Source organism: Lagopus leucura, unplaced genomic scaffold (genome assembly GCF_019238085.1).
Source record: "Lagopus leucura isolate 7727_CA_CO unplaced genomic scaffold, USGS_WTPT01 Super-Scaffold_100021, whole genome shotgun sequence".
Taxonomy (NCBI): Eukaryota; Metazoa; Chordata; class Aves; order Galliformes; family Phasianidae; genus Lagopus; species Lagopus leucura.
In genome coordinates this window covers 11,043,713-11,070,837 of record NW_024962274.1, presented here as the reverse complement: position 1 = coordinate 11,070,837, position 27,125 = coordinate 11,043,713, and the positions used below count along the sequence as shown (strand labels likewise).

General features: G+C 43.8%; 1 protein-coding gene across 3 annotated transcripts; it reads left to right on the top strand.

Moving 5' to 3' along the window:
- Positions 1–1,224: 1,224 nt before the first annotated feature.
- On the top strand, positions 1,225–26,819 carry UBXN7 (UBX domain protein 7). 3 transcript variants are annotated; one of them, XM_042878276.1, is made up of 12 exons: positions 1,292–1,313; positions 3,179–3,235; positions 4,704–4,851; positions 6,802–6,869; positions 8,704–8,769; positions 10,721–10,833; positions 15,975–16,121; positions 16,494–16,584; positions 17,635–17,762; positions 18,208–18,601; positions 19,292–19,371; positions 20,654–26,819. In XM_042878276.1, exons 3-12 carry the CDS (start codon positions 4,730–4,732, stop codon positions 20,813–20,815), a joined length of 1,371 nt encoding a protein of 456 aa, XP_042734210.1. In that variant the 5' UTR covers positions 1,292–1,313; positions 3,179–3,235; positions 4,704–4,729; the 3' UTR covers positions 20,816–26,819. The 3 variants fall into 3 exon arrangements, with proteins under 3 accessions (XP_042734209.1, XP_042734208.1, XP_042734210.1); XM_042878275.1 differs by lacking the exon at positions 3,179–3,235 and having other exon boundaries at positions 1,225–1,313; positions 18,295–18,601; XM_042878274.1 differs by lacking the exon at positions 3,179–3,235 and having other exon boundaries at positions 1,225–1,313.
- Positions 26,820–27,125: the final 306 nt, after the last annotated feature.

The window sequence follows — 27,125 nt, the reverse complement described above, 5'->3', positions numbered from 1 at the left end:
GTCGGAATTGTACAGGAATACAATTTTGGGATAGGTGTGTATTTGGGGGGGGGTGGTACACTTTTTTTTCCCATTATTTTTAAAGCTTGCTGGGATAGTCTTTTAACTTCACATACCCCAAAGGTGCAGGTATGTAAGTTGTACTTTTATAATTAGTAAGTATACTTTGGCAGCTGTCTAAAATTCACTTTAACTTGGACTGGGAAAAAGAAAAAAACAAAACCACCTTGCTTTGCGAAACACATCTCACGTGGAAAAGTTGAAAGGCTGTTGCAGAATGGGGAAAACAAACAAGACTAGAAGTCAATCATTAGACACGCACTCAACTGAAGTACACAAAGCCTACAACCCGTACTGGGTGCCCAGACCAGCAGCCTTGTGAGGGCTGCAAGCGTTCGGATCCCCACATGGCCGTACTCACAGCACGTGTGGCAGAGCGGTCCTCAGGAGCGTCCTCGTGTTTATTTTATGCTTTTCTTGTTGGAGGTTGGAATTCAGCCGCTGGGAGGATTTTGGTTGCTCCAAGCGCTTTGCAGCAGGCTTGGGTTGGTTAATGATTCCTTTGCTTGTGAGTGTGAGGCTCTCAAGCACTGACACGGAGCAATTAAGCTCTCAGTGCTTGATCTCTAGCGCACTGAGAACTCACTAGGCAACCCTGGGGAGCCGTTCTTGTTGGTGTGGTGATATTTCTCAGGTTCTGGTTCATAAAACTCCTTTCCTCCAGTCCAATGCCTCCCACACAGCATTCCACCCGATGCTGTTCTGAGGTAAATCTGCATGAAAGCAATGGCACCCCACCACTCCACTCAACCCTCCTGCTGGTGAGAGGAAGGCTGGGCGCACAGCCTACCCGGGCTCCAGCAACGCCTTTGGCTCTCTCCCACGGCGTTCTCCCGCACGACAGCAGCCGTGGCCGGACGTGTTGCCGAACAAAGAACCGGAGGGCCGGGCCCAGAGAGCGTTGCTGGATGGAGAGAAACAAACATGCGCTCCCGCTGGGGTGCAGCAGCACCACTTCCTGCGCCCGGCGGAACCGGCCTCAATCGATCCCTTTCCCGCCACGGCGGGTCGTCCCCTCAGAGCAGGCGGCCGATGAGCCGCGTTACCACAGCAACTCCCGCGCCCCGCCCCTGCGCGGCGCCACCCAGGCGGCGGGGCAGAGGAAGGGCGCGGGCGGGCTTCGCGCCTGCGCGGTGCGCGCGGGCCGGCGGCGTGCGTGTTGTTGTGCGGCGGCGGCAAGATGGCGGCGCACGGGGGCTCGGCGGCCTCCGCGGCGCTGAAAGGGTTAATCCAGCAGTTCACCGCCATCACGGGTGAGGCACGAGGAATGCCGGGCCCGGACCGGCTCACCGCCGCTTCTCCCTTTCGTCGAGCGGCCGGGATGGAGGCGGAGGGCCGGGCGCGGTGAGGCGGGGGCCCGGCGGGGCGAGGGGCCGGGCCCGTCAGCGGGGCGGCGGCGGGGCGCCGGGCTGCCGCGAAGCCCGCCTCGGGGAAATGCGGCTGCGGAGAGGCGGGCGGCTCGCCCCGCGGCCGGGAGGCGGTCCGCCGGCCGGGTCCCCGCTCGGGGTCGCGCAGTTCGTGCTCGCTTCGTGGGAAGCTCGCGCGTCGCGTGACGGCGCTGAGTGGCGTCCGCTGGAAGCGTCCGTGCGGAGCGTCGGCGTGTCGGCACCGCCGTCGGCTGCGGGCTGCGGACGGACGCGACGTGCGTGTTTTGGGGCTCCCCGGACACGGCACCCGCAAACGGGAGTGCTGGGGAGTTACGGGGCCTGGGATCTTCTGACGGAAACCAGCTGGACTAAACCCTCGCCGCTATGAAAGAAGAAGCGTCTTTCGTTACGGCGAGCTCCCGTGTGTGTCTGGTGTTCTCGTTCTCAGCGGTGCCTGAGAGAAGGCCGAGCAGAGCTGTGCTGTTTGCCCAGCAGCCCTCTGCGCATATAGCTGGGTGATGGAGATGTCTAAACCCTGCTACTGATCTTCAGAACAGAAAACAAGATCCTGCTGGGTTCTGCCCACCTACCTCTGAAAGAGAGGTTTGAGGTTCTGTTAGTTGTAATAGAATGTAAGGTTCTGTTTAGAGGTGAGTTCTTGCAGAGTTGTCTGACCCTGTGGCACAGTGACAGGTGCTGCACAGCACACCCTCACTGGTCTGTCATCAGCCTGCACCTTTGGTGTGAACCTGCTTTCTCAGGGGGGTAGACAGATGCTCCAGCCCCTATGGTTCTGTGTAAGTGCACATAATTACCCACGTTTGTGTGGAAAAGGTGAAATGAATTCCATCAGACCAGAAGGCCAGCTGTGTTCTGGGCTGCATTAAAAAGGGGTGGCCAGCAGGGAGAGGGAGGTGATGGTCTCCGTCTCCCTGGCTCTTGTGAGGCCCCATCTGCAGCACTGCATCCAGGCCTGGGGCCCCCAGCACAGGAAGGACGTGGAGCTCTTGGAGCAGGTCCAGAGGAGGGCACTGAGATGATCAGAGGGCTGGAGCACCTCTCCTATGAGGAAAGGTTGAGGAAACTGGGCTTGTTTAGCTTGGAGAAGAGAAGGCTCCCAGGAGATCTCGTTGTGGCCTTCCAGTACTTGAAGATAGTATATAAACAGGAGGGGGAACGGCTGTTTGTGAGGGTGAATAGTGATAGGACAAGGGGAATGGTGTTAAACTGAGACAGGGGAGGTTTAGGTTGGAGATGAGGAGGAAGCTTTTAACCCAGAGGGTGGTGATGCACTGGCACAGGTTGCCCAAGGAGGCTGTGGATGCCCCATCCCTGCAGGCATTCAAGGCCAGGCTGGATGTGGCTCTGGGCAGCCTGGGCTGCTGGTTGGTGACCCTGCACACAGCAGGGAGTTGAAATTAGATGATCACTGTGGTCCTTTTCAACCCAGACCATTCTATGATCTGCTTCCAGCACACCTGATGGTGAGCAGCAGTCACAGAATCACAGAGTCTGGAAAAGACACTATAAGCATCAGATCCAGCTGCCAACCCATGTCTGCTAACCCGTAGTCCTTGAATATACTTCTCAGACAGCAGTTTTTTTTTCTTTGGTGCTCTCATCCAGAGAAGTGTTAAGAGAGTATACGTCCTGTGTATCTTTAAGTCCTGTGTATCTTTACAGATGAAATTACGAGATGAAAAGAAATTTCTTTCAAATCTTGCAGAATAATTAGAATTTCTGTTTGCCAGCAGGAGCACTGAGAACATTGATGTGATGCTGTTTTCCTTAGGACTGAGGAAGATTTGGTACGAACGCATTGTATATTCATGACTTTAAAAAGCAGAAGGTCGAATATAATTTTTCTTCTGGTCCTCCTAAATGAACAGCATGGTGTGACTGTGCAGTGACGTTGCAGGCTGTATGCATATTCCACAATCTTCAGGTATTGCTTCGTTTCTGCAGCTGGTGTTGAAGTGAGCTCCTGAAAATATGAAAGAGCAGTTACAGTGAAAAACTGTTAGATGCTTTTGTGTTTGGTTGGGGATGGTACTAGTTCATTCTGCACTCTTATTTTGACTAAGGTCCTCAAGCTTAGCTGAATACCATTGGGGTGCTCTTGTGGCAGGTTGGTTCTTGGGTTTGTTTTTTTTTTGAAAAGTTACTTTGATCAGCTTGGCTTTTCCTTTGTGGTATAATATAGTGGCACAGGACATTTAGTATTGCTTTATCTCAACAGATTCAAAGTGTGTTCAGTGTATCAGTCTGTTTAATCTAAAGCTCTGAGTACTTCCTGGAAAATCTCAGGACACCCAATGAAAGTAAGTTAAATGTTTTGCTCAAAGTGGCGTTAGCTGTCATTCTGAAGCTGGGAAAATAGTTTTCTTCATTTCAGTGACTTGTGGTGAAGCTGGTAAGAATTATTGCAGACCAAAAACTGCTCCCAAACTGGTTCAGCTGCATTTTGCCACTCTTTTCTCTGTTCCAGCTTTTCCATATTAAAATAGACTCTTTGGCAGCCTGCTACCTATAGAGACGTAGTGTAGTAAACAGACTCTTAAAAGATTAGATGCAGGAGGGATTCAGGTGGTGCTTTTGTTGACTGTACGGCCTTGAGGAAGCTTTAGAGGCAGACTCTGTAAGGAAGAACTACAAGTGTTGCTAAGGAGTAATGTTTCATCCTGAGCAGCGCATTGGTCTGCATTTGGTTGGGCCTGGGAGCCATTCTAGTAAGTGTTAGTGATGATACTACTTTTTCCCTGTTCTCTTTTAAAATTTCCTTGTACATGAACTGAGCTTGTGCTTGTTTGTTTCTGCCTTCTGGAGCACTCAGTGAAACGGAATCTTTTCTTCTTTAAGTATCTGTTAGAGGAGGGTAAAAACTTTGGCACTGGATTTAGTATTCTCTCTGTTAAAATGTTAAATCAGTTGATTGTTTTGTTGGTTTTTTTTTTTCATATAACACAACAGAAGTCAAATTTAATAAGCTTGTCAATATTTGGAAAACTGTACAAAGAGAAAAAGAAGCGCTCAAAAATGCTCCCGCAGAATTGCTGGAAGGGAGAAGCGTGGCTGTTCTGTATGCAGGCATTCCCTTTTCCCTTGAGATGTGTGTTTGTCTCACCTCATAGTCATGCCTTAGGGATAAATGGCACCTGCTGAACTGCTCTAATGATCAGTGCTTTAGAAGAGAAGCTTGCTGGTTAGCTGTTCCCAGCGCTTCTGATCAGAACACTTCATGAAGAATGCTTCAGTATATTTTTTTTTGCCTTACAGGTGCCAGTGAAAGCGTGGGAAAACATATGCTTGAAGCATGCAACAACAACCTGGAGATGGCTGTCACCATGTTTCTGGATGGTGGAGGCATAGCAGAGGAGCCCAGCACCAGCTCTGCAGCAGTGTCTGCAGTTCGGCCACACACCGAGTACGTACATGGGCATGTCTGCATAAATATGAGTAGCCTGTCTTAAAAGTTTTGTAGTGTAAGACAGAACAATTCAAGCAGTTGTTCTTTCTCCTACCCTGCTGTTATTTCAGTGTAATGTGTGCTTCTTTGATGATCCTGTTTGATTGATTGCTTTGATGTTTTTCTTAATAAATAAGTTTTTCTTATTGCACAAGCTGGTCTCTCTTGCGTGTACTTCAGAAGTTTCCCATTGCATGCACATGCTGTTTTTGCAGGCGTAGTTTGGGTCACTGAGGTGAGGATCCAGCAAAAAGTGGGTCTTAGTTTTAAATGGCTCCAGGAGTCTTGCTCTATGTTCTTTTGTACTTAGAGAATTTTGTTATTTGGTTTTTATTAACTGAGACCCGAGTCCCATTTGATAGCATTTTCTTGTGTTGTTTTAACAGTAGATCACGTACACTGATGTGCAGAGGAACAAGCAACTACAAAATCTGCATTAGTGTCTTACATATCACATGCCAATAAAGGTGCTTGGACATGGCAGAGTCTTTTGGTGCTGCCTGTTAATGTGCCTGCATGGGATAAGGGGAATATTTTGCATGGAAGCTAATTGGTATCAGTCACATCTGTTGAAAGTTCTGTATTAAACATAGCCATGCTTTCTTCTTTATGGAAGTCTTTTACTTCAGGCAAGAGGGAAATAACTTTTAAAGAAAATTCTTGCTGCTTGTACTTCTGAAGCACATGTATACATTTAAACAACTGTTAGCACTAACTTCTATAGTTCAGTGCCTCCCTGTTTGAACCTGTAACAGGTAATGAAGTTAAAAGTCTGTATCTGTAGGTGTTAAGAGTTCGTATTTCTAGATAACTTCTGGCACATCAGTAACTCAATATTCAAGGTTTATTTTGAATACTTCCTTTTTTATACTTGACACCTTCAGGTGCTGGTCAGCTTAGTTTTACTTCTAGGAAGAAAGAAAAATATGCAAATGCAGAAAGGAGAATAACTAGCTTCACAACAGCGATCAAAGATGTGGAGGCTAATAGCAAGGTTAGTGAATCTTGCTGGTGGTGTGAGTTACTGCTTGAAACCTGCATGGCCAGGAGCCAATAACTGCACACTTAAAGACTTTGAAGAGTCCAGGAAGGTGTGCAGCTCGGGAATACTCTGTAGGTCAGATGTTGAAATGGATTTTCTTGGATGAGCCTGTGCTGCTCCTCTGAGTAGATACATGAGTTAGGGAACTGAACTGAGTACAACTGAGTACACATTTCTATTCTTTCATAGCTCTTGTGATTTTATTTCTTCTCCTAGACGTAATTTCAGTTTACATAGTGTTCTCTGTAAGCATAGCTGAGCTGCTGAAATGTGAAAGGAGCCCAGCCATGAAAGCAAGTAATTGCTTCAGAATTATATGGAGGAAAATAACCATTTTGACCATCTTGTTTTACATGCTGTGGGAAAGAAAGAGTCATGAGTTTCAGGTGAAAATAAGAAGTTCCAGCAGGAGAAAGCTCATAGTAATCAGTCCTTTTTTTTTTCCCTCTGTGTACAGATAAACAGGGGAGGAGGGTGGCAAGTGGGTTAGTTAGCTTAGTTTTAAAAGACAGTTTCCAAGTTCTGAGGAGGTTGTGAAAGTAAAAAAATATGTATTTGAATTGTTTTTGTCAATTCAATTGACAGAAGACTGGGATCAGGGCACCACAGGATTTGTGTAATCTGTCAAGATGTAGAAAAGTGCACAGTGCACTTTAATGCACAACGTGCTACATCCTGCTTCAGTGCCTTGAGTGGGAGTAGAGGGTTCCTCAAGGTCTGTTTTGACATCAAATCTCTGATCCTGTGCAATGGTACAGCAGTGTCCTTAGCTAGTCCAGGTCGCAGGAACCTTTGGAACACAACATGGTTTGGTTTATTTAATACTTAAACATTATTATCTCTGATTTTCCTTTCCTCTTCAATAGGGATGAAGTACGAGCTCCAATTCCTCAAAAACAGGAAATTTTAGTAGAGCCTGAGCCCTTGTTTGGAGGTAGGCTTGTGTTCTTATTTCATTGTTTGCTTTCTTTAAATACCTTGAAATCATGTTTATATGATGAGAAAAACAAAATTTCATGAACATGAAGAAAGCAGTGTGCCTGTTTGTGTTTTTGCCCTGTTCCAGCTCCTCAGCCATCTAACATGACTGCATGCTTGGAAATATACTGATATTTAAAACCTTACACATCAGAGATGCTGTATTTGCAGTGGTGTCAATTTGCTAACTCCTTTTTCAGAGGACTTCTTGAGTCACCAGGCAGTTAGTAACGTTGAGTTCCTGTGTTCCTGGCATTCATAACCATGTGATACTGCTGCAAAAATGTCCAGACTGGTGGGGTGAAAGCTTGGGATCTGGCTGACAAGTGAAAATGGAGTGAACAAATGCATGTTTCTTGAGGACAGCCAGAAAGAAGGGTTGAACTGCATGATAGCTTGTCATTCTCTCAATTTCTCCTTTAGGAATTTAATTTGCACTTTAAGCTGCATCACACAGCTGAATTAAGAATCTTGCTCTTTTTGTCAATGGAAGACATGGAAATGCTCATCTTTATAGTGATCCCATGTCCATAGGAAATGCTTTTGTGTCGTTTAGTTCCTGCTGAATAGGATTGTGAGGCCTAGCTTCTGTTTCACTGTGGAACTGGTTCTCACTTGATCTTGTTTTCAACATCAGAGATTTGTTTTGCCAACATGCCCAAGCTGAGAGGTGGTTGCAGAAGGTGCCCTGAGGACTCTTGGAAGGCATTGTGCTGGCTTCTTCCTCTTGCTTCCTTTGTGACCCAGCAGTCTTTGACATTAGCTCCATAGATGCCTGTGGGTTCATGATCCTAAGAAGTACAGGAGTATGATCTGCACTCTTGCTGGTCCTTTTCTGCTCACGTCACACACTGAGCACAGACGTGCTGTCCCTCACTGCCCTACTGAGGCAATCTGTGGTAGCCTCCTGGCTCTGTCTCATCCAACAACTCTCATGTTCTCACTGATGCCACTTCTATTTATAGCATGAAGCAGCCCAGCAGCTGGAAAGCTGCCTCACTTGGTCCTTCAGCTCTAACCTCAAGCAGGGTATGTTCCAGTTTATGGTTTGAGCAGCTGCATATTGAGGTGCTTGAGTGAGCTTGGATTCTCTTCCAGTTGAGAAAACCTGTATCAGTTTGTACTCTGCCAGATACACTGAACCACTCCAGAAGTAGAAAATTTGTTAGAGAAACATCCATCTGGGTTGCAGTTCACATCTTCACCTGCACTGGACTTGTAGCAGCCAAGCCTGGAGAGGCTGCTTTTGCTGAAGTGCTATTTCAGCTGCTACTCAAAACTACAGTGTAAATTACTCTGAAGTTACCTGTAAGAGATTGTGCTTGTTGCTAAGCGTTTAGAGGAGAGAGATCCTTGCTGATACTGACACTGGATCCTATGAAGAGCTTGGCTGAGGCAAATTCAGCCCAGTTGGAATGAGATCTGGATAAGTGATTAAAAAGGAAATAGAGACGTGGAAGAAACAGTTGTGTTTCCTAAGAAAGAAGGTATTCTCCCTCTGGGTTTAATTTTATGAAGTTTTTCTTAGAAATCATCTTTAAAAGTCTTGATGGGAATCATGACATTTTGATGCTGTGACAGCACTGCCATTACATACTGATGTGCCTTTGGAGTGCTTGGTGAGCCCATGAGAAAAGGCTGACTTTACATTAGTGTGTACTGCTGGTACATTTTTCTCCTCTGCTGGGAAATTTGAAGGGAAGAAGTGATGGGGAAAAATGGTTCTCATAAGCTTACCTGTTTCATAGTGTGCCTTTGAAGTAATTACTGAAAGACTTTTTTCTTTGAAGCTCCTAAGAGACGCAGACCTGCGCGTTCAATATTTGACGGCTTCCGGGATTTTCAGACAGAAACCAGTAAGTGTCTGCTGATCAGTAACTTAGACAGGTTCTCTGTTGGGTTGGTTTTTTAGTACAGTAGTGATTTCAAATTAGTTTCCACTGTAGGCTTGATAGCTTTCAGTCATTGAATGCTTTTTAATTGCTTACTGCATGTAAGATGTTATTTGGGAAGAATACTGTTAGACTGTTCCTTGTTGTAGTGACAGTGCTGTTTGCTGACAGTACTCTGTCCTGTCTGTGGTACAGGAAGTGTCATTAATTTATTTCTGAGGGACCTTACCTTGTTCTGAAGTGGCTGAAGGGAAAGCATTGGTTGATGGATATATGAAGCAGGTACTGTGAATGCTGTGCAAAGTACTTGCCTGTGCTACATAAGTAAAACCATGAGACAGCATATTCTGCCTGCTTTCCTATGGCAAAATGCTTTCTTGATAACTCTCAAAAAAGCCTTTTTCTGCTTTAAAGAGAATTAAAAATGAAGAACAGTCCAATACCCGTGTATAAATTGAGTTTACTTATTATTTTTTTCTTTGATAGCCATAGGTGGCTCTGGCACTTGAATTAGATTTGAGTATAACCCTGAGGCTTCTTCCTTGGCCTTGTGAATTGATTCTAGTGAATTTAATCTATTTACCATTCCCTATCCATTCATTTGCAGGCTCTCCAAAAGACAAAGCATTGGGTGTTATATAAGCATTTAAGTTTCATAGGAAGGGATTCTCTGAGAGCCAAACACCATTTATTTTGCATCCCAGTTAGATTTGTTTTGCAGTTGTTGCCACTGATGCTACTGGAGTCCTGAAGAGCTCTAACCGAGGACCTGGTTCCCAAGGAGTTAGGTGCTGTCATATGCCAAACTGAAAATAAGCATTTACCATCTCTGGCTTTCCCCTGACAGCCTTGATCAGTTTGTCAGAAGTAATAATCTGATCAGGTGTTAAAGTCACTGGCAGCTACATACATTAAAATCAAGAATTTACAGAAGCTTCGTGCCCTTATTTTTTCTCTCTTATAGCAAAGTCCTTTAGAGTTTCATGGTCTGTAAAACCATTGTGAAGGTTTCTGATGAAACTGGATGTTTTGATGGTAAATTTCATGGGTGAAAATCACCATCTTGTTACCTCTGAAGAAATGGCCCTAGTCCTAAAAGTGCATGTTATTTCCTGGCTCCCCTGTAGGGATCCAGGGTCTGCTCAGAAGCGGTTTGTATGCTATGGCCCACTGATGTTTCCTTACACGATGGGAAGGCTTTAGGGTCATGCGATGGTTACTCATTTCAGCTGACTTGGTTCCATAAAATGCATGATATCACTGCATTTTTAGGTGAGCAGGTTCTGTGATTTACCTTATTTTATATGATCATGTATACGTAGGAAGTGTGCTCTGTATTGTTTTGAGTGGAAGTGATAACACCAATGGAAACTCAAAGTATGGTACTTGGTACAAACAGTCTGAAAACCTCTACATCTAGCAGATTGAGGTATCCAGAACTGACTGTGGGAAGTGTAGATGTGTAATATAAACTTGCAAATACATTTCTCCAAGTGAACTAAATCTTTCTGTGGGGAGTGCCTTACCTTCAGGTATTAGAAGCATTGAATTAGAAATATACTTAGTAAAGCTGTAGTGTTACAGAGTAGCTCAGTTGTTCCAGTCTAATAGCATCAGTTGGAGCAAGTCATAGCCTTTTTAAATTTTTTTTTGCTTGTTTGTTTTTGAATATTGATATATGACCACCTCCACTGATACTTACACTACCCAGGATGTATTTAAAAGTGAAATAAACACCCACTGCTTGCAAGAGTTAGGACAAGTGGGGGTTTTACCTAAAGCAACAGCTGATCTTCTTCAGTGTTTCCTTACGATTATCTCACCAAAGTTTTGTATATGGGGATATATTCAACTATAAATACATCCTTTGAGTATTTGGTCTAACTCAGCTTTGTTTCCTCTTGGGGCTGTGCAGTTCGACAGGAACAGGAGCTACGAAATGGAGGAGCAGTAGATAAGAAACTCACTACCCTAGCAGACCTCTTCAGGCCTCCCATTGATCTGATGCACAAAGGCAGCTTTGAGACGGTGAGTTTTTGAGTTTTGGTAAGTTCCACCTGTGTGGTGGCTGTGTGCAGTGTGGAAGCCCTTTGTTAGGCTGTGTGTGCAGGACAGTTAAAAGACCCTGTAGTGATAAATATTTGATACACTGCCTCTGAAGGTCTTAACTATCATTTGTAGATCACATTTTTATTATGTTTAAAAGCCAGTGCAGCAAATCACACTTGGTGAAACACTTCTGTATACAAGTGAGGCTGGCTAGAATGGAAGAACCGAATCTCTTGCATGATGCAGAAGTAGCTGAGCTAAAGTAGGTGAGCAAAAGTACTTTGTAAGGGGCAATATAGTTTGCAGCAGAGCCTCTAGAGAAGCTCATGCGGTTTTGGTAATATGGCTAAATAATTTTTAATACCAAAGCTATTTTTAAGTATCTGTGTATGGCATTGTCATGAATGCACAACTTTGTGCCAGAAGACTTGTTCTTGTACAAAATCACAGTGGTCATCTTTTGCCTCTGGTGGTGGTGGAAGAATTGTCTGAGAGATTGCCCCCCTAAGAAGGGCACAGCTAGGAGGCCTGCTGATTTCCAATGATCTCAGGTGTCACCTTTTCTATCTGTGCAGGCAGCTCTGTGGGTCTGGTCAGAATTAGTTATGGAATGAATTAGGGACATAACAAGTGATTAGAGACTATCTAGATTGGTTGTGAACAGAGTGAACCTGTGGCTTGATGGACCAAAAAAGGAATTTGCATAGACACAGCCAGTGCTGCTCTGTTCTGAAACGTATACACAGTCAGCAAGTGCCCTCTAATCTCTGCTGTGGAATTTGTTTCCTAGTCTTTCCTAATGTCTCACTGAAAACGTGTTCAGACCTTTAGCAGTATTTACTATGGCACCTGCCATTATCATAATTCATTTCAGAGGATGATGTAACTGATTGATAAGTTTGAATGCTCTAAAGTCCATGTGTTCTTATTCAGTCTTGTAAATAAATTAAAAAAAAAGGGAGGGGGGAGGGGAGAGGGGTGATGTATCTACACACCTTGTCCTGGTCTTTGCAGTAATTCAGAGACATATGCTGTCTGATATTCGTGCTTGCTTTTTTCTGTTCTCATACAGCTCTGTGTCTCGTGTTGCTCTTCGTTTCAAAACTTCCTTGCAAAAATAACCTTTAGCTTCTCAGTTTGTGGGCCGTTACCCTTTCCATTTTACCTTCTGTGACTGCACACTGTTGTGCTGCTTCAGCCTGGGATAAAAGCAGGCCTCCTGTGAATCCAGTGACCAGAATCTTTCTCAAAATTCAATTCTAACAAGCTGCTGTTTGCTTATTCCTTCTCTGTTCACTTAGATAAACATCTGCAGTAACTAAAAAAAGGCTAAATGCTGTCATTTTGAGCACTTTTATTTTAGCACTACCTTGAGTGGGTTTTTTTGTTTCGTTTTTTTAAATGATGGGTGCGTTCTAAACTCTGGAGGGGTATGCAAGAAAGTTCCACCAGCCTTTTGTCCTGTAGCCTTATGATGTTATTCAAACTCAGCAACAACATTTCAGTGTTGTCTGGTCTCAGTAAGGTTTTCGTGCATCCTTGTTGCTCAGTGTATGTTAGGGTGCTCTAACTTTGGTTTCTGTAGTAAGTAGGCTCAGTTGTCTTTTGTTTTGCGCAAGGAAATACATTTTCCTTTGAATGCAAAAAAAATGAGTAACAAAACCCACTGAAGATCCTTAACAATATGATGTGAAAAAGCTGCTGTTTCACTAATGAAAAAGAGCATTAATGTTTAACTTCAGCTCCATCAAAAACTGGGCCACTAGATGCAAGTTACTGTAGGCTGGTGGCTTGGGGCCATGTAAACCAGAGGCAAATGGCTGATACAGCAGCAAGATGTTAATGTAACTGCTCCTTCTCTCCTATTAGAGTATTTCAGAGCAGCTGAAATGAAACTGCTGAGGGTCAATTCAGATTGCACAAGGGATTTGAACTGATGCTTCCTGACTGTAAAATTGAGCCTTGATGCATATGGAGCTTCACACTCACCATCTCTTTAACACAGAACCTGCTAAGAATAAATCACTAGAGCAGCAGACCAAACTTACTTTCTAAAGAAGAGTTTGGTTTTGTTCTACAATCAGATATGTTTGTTTCTTTGCGTGTATGCTGCAAATTGACTTACCTTGCATTTCTTGTTTTGGAAGCAGATAGTTTTCTGTGCTAATGCTCCTTAGGATTTTGGCACTTCTGTGAAGCAGCAGTGTGACGTTGCAATTTAAAGTCTGTCTATATGAAATTTCCTCATTTTACAGGTTCTCTTACTGCTTCCTGCTGATGCTGATGGTTTTAAAAACATTTTTTTTTGCTTTTATGAAGCGAGCAGTAACAGCTCAGAAGCTGATCTAGTTTTGTAGTTGAATAGTGCAGTTATTTTTTACATGCAGTGCTTCTACACTGTCTAGCTAGACTGCGTGTGCTGGTGTACCATTGGCTTGGGAATGGCTGGGTTATGAAGAGAAGCTGGTCTTTCTGTGCTGACCAAGGCAAGGACTGTAATATAAATAATATTAATATAAATAGGATGTATCTTGGTAGGCACATCTCTCATTCTGATCTTATCTTATCTCCCAAACTGAACTGTGCTCAACTAGCAGATGTCTGGAAGCTCACAAGATGCTGGCTCGGCTTCCTTGTTTCTCTCTGCCCACTGAAGGAGAGCAGTGAATTTCAACAAAGCCAAACAAAAAGCCACACAAAATTTATAAACTGCTCATGGTTCAGAAGAATCAAATGAAAGAAGATGACGTATTGTTTTTAGCAGTACATGAGTTAGTTTCTCCAGTGGGAGCCAGCAGTGAGTTAAAATAACTTTCCTTACTTTGTCTGGCTGGATCGCTGGTTTGTTGCCCTAAGTTGTTGTGATGAAAAAATGTGGATGCCTAGAAAATGGGAAGGGGAATTTAGGGGACATGGGTGGTTTTTTACATCTGTCACATGGTATTTAAGAATCACTGCCTCTTTCTTTGGAAGCTCCTACTCTGCTGTCTAAAGTGTGAATTAGAATACTTGTAAGGAGCAATTGCTCTGTTCTCATCCTGTTTAGGTGCTGTTCAAGTGCACCTAAGTTAAGTTAAGAACAAGTGGTGGTTGGAAACTGGTGTAATAAACTGTTTCTGAAGCCATCAGACATCACTTGCAGGCTACGCAAGCCAGCTCTTGAGCCCTGCAACGTTATTTTGGTCATTGATGAAAATGATCCATCCATATAATCTCTATACCCACAGTATTTCTTCCCTCTATACCCCCCCTACCCTTAAAGCAAAGCAATATCTGTGTAAGAACGTGGTTATATATGTGTGTGAGATGGTAGCAGTATAACTGTTGTCCTCTTAAATGTTAAACATGAAACCTGTTGCTTTTACAAGGAAGTTAAAAGGAGTTTCAAGAGCTGGAGCTGCTGTACAGTTGAAAACTCATCTTTCCAAAAGTTGCGTGTGAAATTTCCTGCTTGCACCCTTTCAAGTGCAGTAGCTGGATGGAGGAGAGGAGGAGTCAGGTTTTCTCTAATGTTAAAAAATATGCAAAGTGTAGAAGAGTGAGATGCACTTCCAGGTATGCTAGTTATGTATTTTTGAGTTTCTTCATTTAGTCACATATGGATTACATTAGAACACAGGACTAAGGCGATGTGATTAACTGAAGCTGCATATTGACAGTGTTCCCCTTACTTTTGAGTGGTACCTCTGGGCCTCATCTTAAACTGCCTAGAATTAGTTCTCAAATCCCCCAGTTAGTTCAAGATAATTTTTTTTTTTAAATAAAAGAACAATGAATATGTTTAAAACCATTATCAGTTACCCAGGTGTCACCTGCTGCATTTTTCTCCTCTGGAAACCAAATACAGGCTTCTCACATGGTAACATTGGTGGTGCCTGCGAGGACAGAATGAATATTCCACGCTTCTACATTCATGTTTTTTTCTGTAACGTTTTTCCTTTGAATAAAATAAAAATTGTCTGCAGGTCATTTGGCCACGCAGAACGTATTTTGTAGACTGAGATCTGCTGAACAGTGAGCAAGCTTCTAGTTTGATATTTACTGGTTTACCAAGTGCGTTGAGGCTTACACTTTGTTAAGCTAAGTGGATGGGGTTCATGCAGCTGACTTGCATCAGGCAGACTGACTGTCCTGAGGTGTGCTGGCTAAAAATCCAGCTGAAATTAAAAACCTTGCTCTGGGGAACAAACTACCACCAAAACCAGCAAAATCTTTCGTAGCATTCTGATGACTTGAATTTGCTGTTAGGTGCCTGGCCAGCAGGATAGTGAATGCACTTATAAATATATGCATACTTTTTTTAAGAAGGAAGGGACATTCATTTGCAAGTTCCAGTCTCTCCAGATGGTAAGAGCATTCCTGCTGTTGATATAGCCCTCTTTTTTTCAACAGGTATGGCAATTCAGCGATCAGAATTACATTCTTGATCAAACTCCTACCATTATCTTGCCACCAAGCAATCAGACTATGCCAGCTTTGTGACTCAAACCAGTAAGATTTCTTCCTGCACCTTCCCGTCTTCCTCCCAACTTGCAGTCTGGATAAGGAGCATCAAAAAAGGATGCCGAATTTGGCAGTTACAGTAATAGCGTGACTCAAAACCTTGAGAGAGAGGGGCAAAAACAAACAAAAAAGCCAAGAGAGGAGGTCCAACTGCATTGATGCATATCCTCTGTCAATTGTGTTGTCTGCTTAAGTAGAAGATGATCCACAGGTTTATCTCTGGAGTGAGCAGGTCTTTCCTCTGTTGTCAGATTGGCGTGGTTTGACTACACTCTTCCCTGAACAAATACTGAATTCAGTGTCTTTCCCCACAACTCGCTCCCCTGCCCCACTGCCAAAGCTGCTTTTCCCACTCTGTGCTTGGCTTGTTGAACTCCAGCAGCTCTGTTCATCGATGTGATTCTGTAATTTAACCAATCTCATTTAAGCAGGTCTTTCAGCCCTGTTATTTATTCTGTTTTGTGGATGCCTTTGCGCTAGCTCGGTCCATCTTTCTCACTCTGAAGGGGTTTTGGTGAAAATTCTGACACTGCTAGAAGCCATCACTGATCATTGCTGGCATTGTTTGTGTCGTGCTCTTCAGTGTTAGCTAATGAAGCTTTGCTCTCTGCTTACAGGCCAAGGAGTGTGGTCAGATGCAGAACAAATGGCTCATGATAAACATTCAGAACGTGCAAGATTTTGCGTGCCAGTGTCTGAACCGCGACGTGTGGAGCAATGAGGCTGTGAAGAACATCATCAGGGAGCACTTCATTTTTTGGCAGGTAGAATCACAGAATTCTGCGGGTGGGAAATTTAACAGAGCCACACCAGTAACTTGATGTCCTGTTAGGAGGGACAGTGAAAGCAGTTGTCTTTGATTACAACAGCGCTGCTGTGGTTCTCTTGGAGAATTGCAGAGGTTAAGGGTGTGCATTTTAATGCCTAAGCAGCCTTTTACTTCTGATTGAAAATGTTACTGCTGAACCACTAATACATACACTGGTAGGGGTGCATGTTCAATTGTAGAAGTTGCTGAGACTTGTGTTTGCTATTTGTTGCATGCACTGTACAATAGAGAAAAACTCGGTATGTTTTCACGATCGTTCGTGTTCCCTTTCCACTCAGTAACTTGCTTTCAACGTGGTATTTTGTAGGTCTATCACGACAGTGAGGAGGGGCAGAGGTACATACAGTTTTATAAATTAGCAGACTTCCCTTATGTCTCCATCCTGGATCCCAGGACAGGTAAGATAAGAGACAGTTACTTGGAGTGGCAGCTGTGAGCTGGAGTGCTGTCATCCTTGGCACAGTGTTACACTGCAACTGAAGCTTCTTCGTTACCACATTACCCTGTGAGACTTCTCATCCCTGTAGAAATGAAATAGTAACTTCTGGAGGCACTGAAGGAGCAAAATTCCCAGGCCTTTCTGAAATGCTGTGTTGGATGATGGTACTTGCTATGGCTTATCGAGCACTTTGTGTAGAAATTGAAAATAGTACCACCTGGTGGTGGAACTCCAAAATCAACATTTTTTTGTAGGTGGTCTTTTAAAAGCTACTTGAAATCTTGTGATGAATTTGTCAGGTCACTTACCCATGACATGAATACAAATCTGCAATCCCATTCCTGTCACAGTAGCTTAATGAGGCTTAGCGATGACTTATTAAATTGCCTCTGAATTTTCAAATACCAATTTGATTGTTCAGTTAAAAAATAAATAAATGTTACCTTTTTCTCCATTGCTTTTGAAGTTGGACCTTTTTGTTTTGTATGCCAACACTTTACCTTTTCTGTCACGATAGAAGGCTGCTGTATTAATGGTTTCGTCTCATGCTTCTCAGGAATTGAAGTAATAGTTTCTTTAATCAGAGCTGAAATTTCTCACCATTTGATTTAACCATCTCAAAACATTTTTTGCTGTTGTTGAAACTGAAGTTAAGAAACTCTTCTTAGCACTAATGGAAGCAGATGCTGTTTACCAAGAGGCAGAATCGAAGCAGAAAGAATGTATAACTTCATAAAATTAGTGTTCTGTGTTTTTTAATTTTAATATCCAATTCACCTTTCTGGATGCATATTTTCTCAGAAAAGAACAAAAAATAAGGCTTTTCAAGGGGGTAGAGGGAGGAAGCTTTGTAATGATCAGGTGGTGGCCTGTGGGCAGCTGCAGTTCCACAGATGTGGATTCCTGCATAGTACGTGCACAGGAGTGAACTGATGCTTTTGACAGCTATGCTGCAATCTTTGAGGAGTTGTTGCTGAAAATGGACTTCACAGTGCTGTATGTTTCCCAGGCCAGAAACTAGTGGAGTGGCACCAACTGGACGTGACCTCTTTCTTGGACCAAGTGACCGGGTTCCTGAGTGAGCATGGGCAGCTGGATGGGCATTCTACCAACCCTCCCCAAAAATGCTCCCGTTCGGTGAGTGGGACGCCCTCTAGGAGGACTGCAGAAACCTGAGATGAAATGTGCTGTGTCTCTATGCAGCTGCACTGGTTTCCAGTTCAGTAGTGTATAAACAGACTTAATGAATTAGTGGAAGAGTGTGCAAAATATGAAAGTAATGCACTAAGGGAGTGCTTTCTACCTCGACAGCTGTTTTTGTTAAGCAGTTTACACTTAGATCATTTCTTTTGTTACATTTGTTTGACTGTTTGTTAACAGTCACAGGGTTGTGTGGGAAGAAGACATATTACTCCATGTGAAGCTCCAAGGAGGAATCATTAAGCAGTTACAGGATGACTGGCTTTCCATGCTGTTTGTTCATGACTGTTTTAGTAGCTTCCCTTTGGAATGTTTGATATCGTCTGGATTTTCAGTATGTCTGAAAATATCCTTATGCCTTTTTCCTCTGTCTGCTCAACAGGAGAGCCTCATTGATGCCAGTGAGGACAGCCAGCTGGAAGCTGCTATCAGAGCTTCGTTACAGGAAACACATTTTGATTCCTCACAGGCCAAGCAGGAGAGTCGATCAGACGAGGAATCTGAGTCAGAGCTTTTTTCTGGAAGTGAAGAGTTCATTTCTGTTTGCGGATCTGAGGAGGAGGAGGAATCGGAGAATCCTGCCAAGTTGAGGAAGTCTCCACACAAAGACTTGGGGTACAAAAAAGAGGAAAGCCGGAGGCCTCAGCCTGAGCCCCCTGCAAGGACTGAGCCTGGGACAACATCAAATCATAGGGTACTGCCCTGTATTGATGCAGGGGTCGTGGAGGAGCCAGCTGACAAACCTGAAAGTATGTTGCAGGGCCTAGATGTGAATGGTGAGTGGCCACAGATTGGTTTTATTTTTTTTTTATAGTGACCTGTGTTTTGCTTTTTGTTCTGAAAACTGTTAAACCCTGACAAGCATATTTTCAGCCTTTGTTTTGAAAAGCTAAACCTTTCCTGCTGTCTCACTCCCTCGTTGATGCTAGGTGATTTACTTTGTCAACACTTTGATGTAGTGGTTTCATATTAGTCACTCACATTCCTTAGTTTTGTGACCTTGTTGAATGAAATTAGCATGGGTGTAGTGCAGGCAGCTGACAGGCTTCTACCAGTGTGGTAGAAGTGAAATGATGTTAGCTTTACCTCGTGCCTGGCTTGACTGCCTTGAGGGGCTGGACTTTTGCTTATACAAACAAATCCCAGGAGCCTGTGTGCCTCCTTGCAGCTGTGAGCTGGCATGCAGCCCTGTGGAATGCTCTCAAAAGCAGAGGTAGCACAGTGTACTTTCCTCTAGGAACCCAGGCTGATTTTGGTCACTATTGTGAACTCTTGTGTTTATTTTGAACACGTGCTGTACAAGTATCTCTTCAGAGACTGAAACACTGTGTGCTAAAAAGTTCTGTGCTTGTCTCCAGTCCCTAACCCTACTGTTCTGTGCAGTAAAATGTGCCACGACCAAAACTACAGAAAGCTCAGTTCAGCTGCCTTGTTTGTTAACTTATAGTAACTTCCTTTTGTACTAGGACCAAAGGCACAGCTGATGCTAAGGTATCCAGATGGAAAGAGAGAACAAATTTCACTGCCTGAACAAGCTAAACTTCTGGTGAGTGGGGTTAATGGGAGTTCCTTGTTTGAGTACAGGGGAGCTGAAAATGGAGAATTTATTTTCCTATGGTGGCACCAATGACATTGGTGAGAGAAGTGCTTATATCCCTCGAAGAAAATGAGATTATAGACCCTGGTCTGCAAAACTCCAGGTAGAAACTGACCTCGTTTCAAACTCATGTTTTTCATCCTTGCTATTTTACATGAAAACTTTAAATAGGAAACAAAAGCATCCAAAAATCCAGCATCAGCTCTCTCAAAACCAAGCGTCATTTCAGAGGTCGACGTGGAGTTCTGAGGCTGAAATAAATTCTGAGGGACACTTGCTGTAGGAAACTGCTTTGCTTTGCCAGGTTTTCATTCTTACTTTGTCATAGCAGTCATCTCTATAATATTTCTCAAGTAATCTTAACTCAGGTGGAGCCACGTCCTTCCAGTCCATCACCTGTGCACTTGCATCACCCCTCAGGTGCTCCCCCTGCACCGATGCCCCAAGACGTAGGAGCAGTGCTATGACTGTTCATTCTGCCTGAGTTTTGCTCTCTCACTGTACTCCCTGTCATTCCTCAGCTTGTCTTCATTTCTCTGTCCTGTCTGCCCCTACTTTACCCTCTCATCTGCTGTGTTTGTTGATGAACGTGGGAAATCTCTCTTGTGTAGCATGGGCATCAGCTCTTCTGATGTGTCTGTTTGTTGGATTTGCTGATCTCCCAGTACCCTCTGTATCCTTCCTTGATTGCTACTGTAGGCAGAGAAGTCAATGAGCTGAGAATTGCTTTTGAAAGAAAGGAAGAGAAGGATCCCCCCAGACCTCATGCTTCTTTGAAGGCAGGAGAATATTCAAACCCTCAGAAAAAATGCTGTATTTATCAGTGTCACCCAACAAAAATACTTCTTTGCTGCCTTTTAGGTTTAACATAAAGGTAATGTCAGCAAACAAGTGAGGGGGCTTTTATTTTGGGGCACTGAACAGATTGTTTTGCAACTTTTGTTTTGCTGTGACTTGAACGTGTGATGTGGAATTCAGATCACTTAAATTAGTGTACTGTTATGTATATCTTCCTTCTGTTTCAATAATCCGTTGGATAATTAGCTTCTATGTTTTATGGCATACAAGGACCAAATTATGTGAAGAAGTTGAGATCCATATTACATGCAGATTTCCCTTCTCTGTCATAACGAACTTCTCTTGTAAGAGGGATAATTTTGTGACACTTTCTGTGGGTTGTTGTTTGTTTGTTTTAATTGAATGACCCTTTTTTGCCTTCCTTCCTCTCTAGGCTCTTGTGAAACATGTCCAGTCAAAAGGGTACCCCAACGAACGCTTTGAACTCCTCACCAACTTCCCTCGAAGGAAACTCTCTCACCTGGACTATGAGATCACATTACAGGAGGCAGGCCTGTGTCCTCAAGAGACTGTCTTTGTGCAGGAAAGGAATTAGCACCGTGGCCTGAGTTCTCCCAGCCTTCCTCCCCTCTCCTCTTTGCCTAGGACACCAACTCGATATGCAGTTGAGGGTCATAGGATTGCAGTGCTAAAATCAGGCAGGCAGCTCTCTGGCCCTTCTCTCTCTTCTTCCCTTCTGCTCTAGCGACAGTTGAGCGTGTTCAGAGTTCTGGTTTTGTTCTCAGCTTGAGCCCTTGGGAAGAACATCTTTCCTTTGTTTTCATGGAGTGAAGTAGAACAGTGACCTATGAATGCAGTGTGCTGGGACTTGGAGTGGCCATAGTAGACGCACCCTGCTCGCTGCTGTTCTTTAATCAGTTTCATTTAATTTGTATTTGAAAACACTGTTTGATAAGGCACTGAGTCACCTCTGTAAAGAGAGAGTGTAATCTTTATTACAGTCTTTCGTTTGCTTTGATTCTCCATGTGAAGGTTCTCCATTAACCTTACAGCATTCTTGAGATCATTCACTTAACCTTGCAGTCTGCTGAAACTTACTTTGGAAAGGAGTTCAGGAGCTGTGGCAAGATTCTCTGCCCCTACCTAATAGGCTTCTAGGCTGCATGCATGCTCTCATCATCCTTTAAATGCTGCCAGTGGATGCAGGTTTCATCGTTTTTTTATGAAAAAAGCAAGGATCCCCCCTCCAAAAAAAAAAAGAAGACTTGAAAAGCTGTGTCTGCTTTTGCTGCAGTATCAACTCCTCCCTACAAGGAGGGGGAAATTCTGTTTTTTCTCCTTTTTACTTGCTTTCAGGATTTTACAGCTGACAATAGAAGGTGGCATGATTCAGTGAAGACCTTGGGAGTGTGGAAAACGTGGAGTAAACTTGACAAGTAGTTGGCTTTTTCCCCCCCCTCCTTCTGTATGTCACTGCTGCACCAGGGCTGACTAATTTGTAAATTGGTTTTAGAGCACAGACTGCAGTTGGGCAGGACAGCAAGTCCTAGGCAGGGTTCCTGTCATTAATTCAAACCATAAATAGCCTTGTCAAAACTGTGGAAGGAATTAGTACTTCATAGAAGACTTTATAGCTGGTGGCAGCTCCAGGCTGCTTTTTATTCTATTGTAACCTTAATCTGCTGTCATTTACCACTGAATCTGGAAGGATGTATTGAAAACTACTCCTTTATTTGTGCTTTCATTTCAGCTATGAAAGCTGGCAGCAGAATTCATGCAGGCACATCCTGTGTGTATGCCAAGTGCCCTGTTTTCCCAGTGTCTCACCTGGACACTGAGCCGTTGGTACAGTATAGGTTACAGGAAACAAAAGTCAGTTAACACTGCCATCTGCATGATGGATGTGCAGTGTGTTTATTTACAGTTAAGCATCCAATTTAATGTTCTTCGTCAGGGAGGAAAAAGGCATACGAGTCCTGTAATTGTTTCTGTAATTATCAGGTGGTTCATACATGTGACTTCAGTGGTCAGAAGTTTTCTATAGCCTGAAACTTCTCAAGATATTTTTGCATTTAATTTCATACCAGCCTTTGGAGTCTTTAAATAGAGAAAGCCATGGACAATGTTTTGCATTCCCCATGGTATAACAATACAGTTGTGTAAATTCATTTTCCTTCTGCATTAACGTCTTTGCATTCTACTGCAAGGTACAGCATTGTGAAAGCAGAATCTGATGGCATTTTCCTGACCAGTGAGTGATGTGACATCAGATGCCATGTTTGGTTTGTAAAGAGCTCCTTTCACAGAGGCTGTTTTGCAGCACTAAAAGGTGAATGATAAGGCCAGCAGAATAGTGAGAGTGTTGGTGTTTGGCCTTTGGGGCAGCAGCAGCAGCATTTCTAGACTGAAAGATATCCATAGAACTTCTAGAATATCCACATTCTTGTCTCACACCTGGGAGTAGAAGATTAGGGCAGAAGGAAACCCTTCTGTGTAAGTATGGTACTTAGGTAATTTCAGCTCTCCAGTTAAATATCCTACTCTGATGTTTATTACCTTGAAACTTGCTGCCTCTTCTTCAGTGATTTGCTGCAAGAAGGTGGGCTGCCAACAGGGAACAGCACCTGACATCAGCGTGATATCCTTTCTTGTCCCTCAGACATGGGAGCATGTTGACTTTTCTTGTTCTCCTGCCACTCCCTGTATACAGCAGCCTTTGCACTTTTGCTCTGTCTCTCAAGCTGTGACTGGCTGGCTGCATCTTGGTACTGGCCAGGGGGGGGTTGCATCTGCTCTGAGCACATTGTTCCACATCAGCTTTCCTAGTAGTGAACTTAAACATAGAAAATTGACCCTGTTGTTTCAGTCTTGTGCCTGTTCCATTGGTAGCTTCTCTTTTGATCCTTCTCCGCAGTTTTACTAATGTACTTAGGCTTCAGCAATTAGATGTAAAAAAAATCAACTAATGGCTGCATCAGGGAAAGAGGGAAAACTGCACTGCAGGCAGGAGCACGAGCTTCATTTCTGATGCTGAAGACCAGCATGGTCCCATATTATGAGCCTTTCTTTCTGACCCCATTTTCCACAACTAGGAGCTGTGGAGCTGGCTTTCTTTAATCTATGCTTAGCTGTAGGATCGTGCTGTCAAATCCAAAACAGGAAGTTCTGGTTTAGCATCTCATTGCTTTTGTTATGCTCAATCATCTCGTGCAGAGGAAGCCAAAAGTTGCACTTGGCTGTGGCAAGGTTTTTTCCTGAGCCATCAAGACTAAAAGTCTTTCGTTTCATTTCTCGTCTTCTTTCTGTCCCTTGGCTTTTTATTAGCAAATAGCAATTCTTTTATAACTGATCAGGAAATTAAGAAATGGGGAGAAAAAACAAAACCATATTAAAAATGGGATTTTTCTTCCCTTTCAGGTAAGGACTCAGAATTATTTTGTGGCAGTTCTTAATGCTTTGTTCTGCTCCAAGAAATAATGAGCTGATCTGTTGTTGAGTTTGTTTGTTTCTCTGGCATGCTGTGGTTTCTTTTGGTTTTCTTTTGCCTTGACCTGTGAGCTGGAGGCAGAGAGAAGAGGTCTTAAAGAGATAAGTGTCCCTGTGCACGCCTCTTCTCTCTTTTCATTCTTCTCCCTTTTTTCCCCCTTATTCCCACCCCAGTAAAAACAGAGCCACAGCTCACATCACCCAGCTGTTCTCTGCTGTGAAAGCTGTGAAGAAAAAGCACCAGCCGGGGTACAGCTCCTCAGATTTTCATTCAGAGCTCTTTGGAGTTTGGAGAAACGTGTTTTGATGGCCTGAGGAATGTGGCTGAACACATTAACCGAGCTAAGCATGCGGCAGCTTGTATCTGGGAAGGTGTAAGCCACCTGGACTCAATTTAGGAAGAGCCTTGGTCATGGTTGCTTCTGAATGTTAAGTTTGAAGCTCAAATTACTTTTGACAAGGCTGGAAAAAACACCTTAAATCCTTAATTGCGGAATAAGTTGAAGTTGGAAGGACAAAGGAAATCATCCCTCAGTGTCTGTGGTTTGTGGTTTCCAGTGTTGTTTGGCCACAGTTTGCATGGCAAAGGACTGCCACGAGCAGAGGAGACAGTGGAAGGCTTTGTTGGTAGGGAGCTAGAGTGCTTCAAGCTGCAGCTTCTTGCTGCTTGCAATGAAACCTTCTTTGCATGTGTTCTTCATCTAGCTTGTTTTTTTGTTTTGATTTTTAATGTCTAACTGGCTTATTTTTGCTGTCACAACCAGCATTCAGAAACAGAGCACAACCAGCTGGACCTCGCTTTCTTTGCCTGTTGCTGTCAGCACACTTTTTTTTTTTTTGGCTTCCCACTCTCAGACCTCCAGAGATCCAGGGAAGGATTTTGGCTCTTCCTAGCAGTACCTGCTCTCAGCCAGGCTGACCAACCGGCTTCAACCCTGTTGCCTCCTCTGCTGGAGGAAATAGGGCATCTGAAGGCTGTGTCACAGGTTGCTGTGTTGTTTTCATTAGGCTTTGAACCGTGGTCTGAGATTCTGCACTTCTGACATTTATGGACTGAATAATGTCATGCTTCCTGGTGAAAAATCTGATAAGCTGACCTTGGTATTGAAAGAATGCATGTGTGTAGCTTGTAAAGCAGAGCTGTCTGCAGAAAGGCAGCAATTTTCAGACGTAGACATAAATGGCGATTTTGATTATGCACCAGCTCACCAAATTAACTACTTAATTAACTGAATCAGTGTCAGTGTACATGCTCCTCTGCACCAAGTCATACCAGCTTCCACATTTCCAGGTGCTGTGGTTTGTAAGCATGCTGCCATCAGAAACTGGCAGCTGGTTTTAGCACTTAATGAGTAAACCTCACTGCTGATGGGTTCTCACATAGACTTAGAAAACATCCATGCAGCTGTGTGCTTTGCTGTTTGACATACCCTCTGACTATTCAAAACTTCTTGCTTGAAGTACATCTGAGTTATGGGTAATGAAATAGAACAGTTAATTCTGAGGATGGGGGCTTTCCTTTCTAGTTCTTTAAAGAAAAAGGCAGCTCCATGCAGGAGTTCTTTGACGACAGCTGCTGCGCTGCAGAGGGCACCATGCATTGCTTGCAGCTCCTGCAGGCAGCAAATTACAGCTGGTTCTGAGAGCAGGCTCCTTGTCTGCTAGCTGGGATGCTCTGTCCTGGCTCACTGAGTTTGTTCTCGCTAAGCTGGACCATTGAGTTGGGTTGCAAGAACTCAAGAGTAACAAGGGCTCCATCCCTTCTTGTGGGGCAGGAAATCACAGTGAAGCATCCCTTCAGCTGCATTTTGACAGGTGCTGAAGGCTGCAGCAAACAGGCAAGATGCATCTGATGTTTTTCCAAACCATGTGAGCCTCTGTTAGCTGGCTTCATGTGGGGAAGTCCCTGTGAGTGGGAGAATATGTGTCATTTAAGGAACTTGAAGTAACAACTCGTTACAGCTTTTTTTCTTGTCGCAGCTTTGTCCTTGTTTAATCCCTTTTTAATCAAGCTAGTAGTAAAGAATGGCTCTTTATGCCAAAGAGAGGAGAGGTAGCTGAAGTGGAGGTGGAGAGCAAAGTCCGTTGTGAAGATTGGGTGTGCCTTGTCCAGCTGTTTTTCAGCAGAAATGATTTTCTGTAGGTGTCATAGCTTTTGTCTTAAAGGCAACACAAAGCTCCCATCTGAGCCCTGCGTTGGCCATCTCTGTTGTTGGAAATTCCTTCAGCTGCGTTTGGAGTCAGCCAAACATTTCAGTGATGACTGTTAAGGTCTGCTGTAAGGTGACTGTAAGGTGAACTGTAGCCTGTGAGGACAGCTTTGCAGGGGCTGTCTCTGAAAGCGGGATCTCACTGCTGCCTGCTCCCAAGCCTGAAGGTTAATGGACTCCCTTTCTGTGGTGTGCTGCAAGATGACTTTTAATCTTGTCTCCTCTTGCCCATGAGGTGCTTAGTGTCTGTCCACTTCCCTAAATAGAGCCATATGTATATATGTGTACACACACACACATTTGTAATTGGAGGACGTGGCACTTAACATCAGTGCCTTGGCTTTCCTCAGTTCTGTCTCCTGTTTGCTGCCGCTATATTGTGAGTAGTCACAGAAGTTTGGGATTTGGTCACTAATTACTGCGTCTGCAGTACAAGGAAGAGCAATTCTGTATCTGCCTGTGAAAGGGTGCTGGGATTTGATGGGATAGGATAGTTGGGGAAGGCCGTGGAGCAGGGGGACGAGGTGCTATTTGATACAGCAGCTCTGTGTGAAACAAATCTGCAGAGCATGCCTCGGAGCCGTGGTGTCTGACCAGAGACACCGGGCTGTACAGCAGATGACTTTCTTAGTGAGGCTGAGTCCTCTCATGGGTGAACTTAGAGTTTCCAAATTTGGGCTTCGCCTGCCGGTTTTTACACTAGTCACTTTTTCCTTCAATGATGCAACTTCATGCTGGAGGAGGGAGAGAACTAATTTGGGTGATTTCAGCTCACTGTGCTGGGAGGGACCAAACTCAAGGAAACCTCTGATCTATATACACAACTGCTGCATTTTTTATAAATATATGTAAATGTCCTATTGTAATATTTGATCCTGGAAATAAAACAAACTGTTTTCACTAGCTTTCTTCATTTCCTGAGATTTTGTTCTGTTTGATTTCGAACTAGAGTCTGTCCCTGCGTTATATTGAGAGGTTTTGACTTTTTCCTTTGTGGGGTAGAAGGAAAGGAAGAGAAGGACTTCTCTGTTTCTATGTATGTGACTGTTTAACCCGTTCATACTCCCCAAAAGGCTTTGGAATAGGGTAACTGTCAGTGCCATGCTGAAGCCTTAAACCAGTGTTCCCTGTCACTCGTTTCCAGCATGCACTCGAGAGAAGTGTGAATGTGTTTGGCTTGGCGTGTCCAAACCCAAAGCTTTGTCAGGA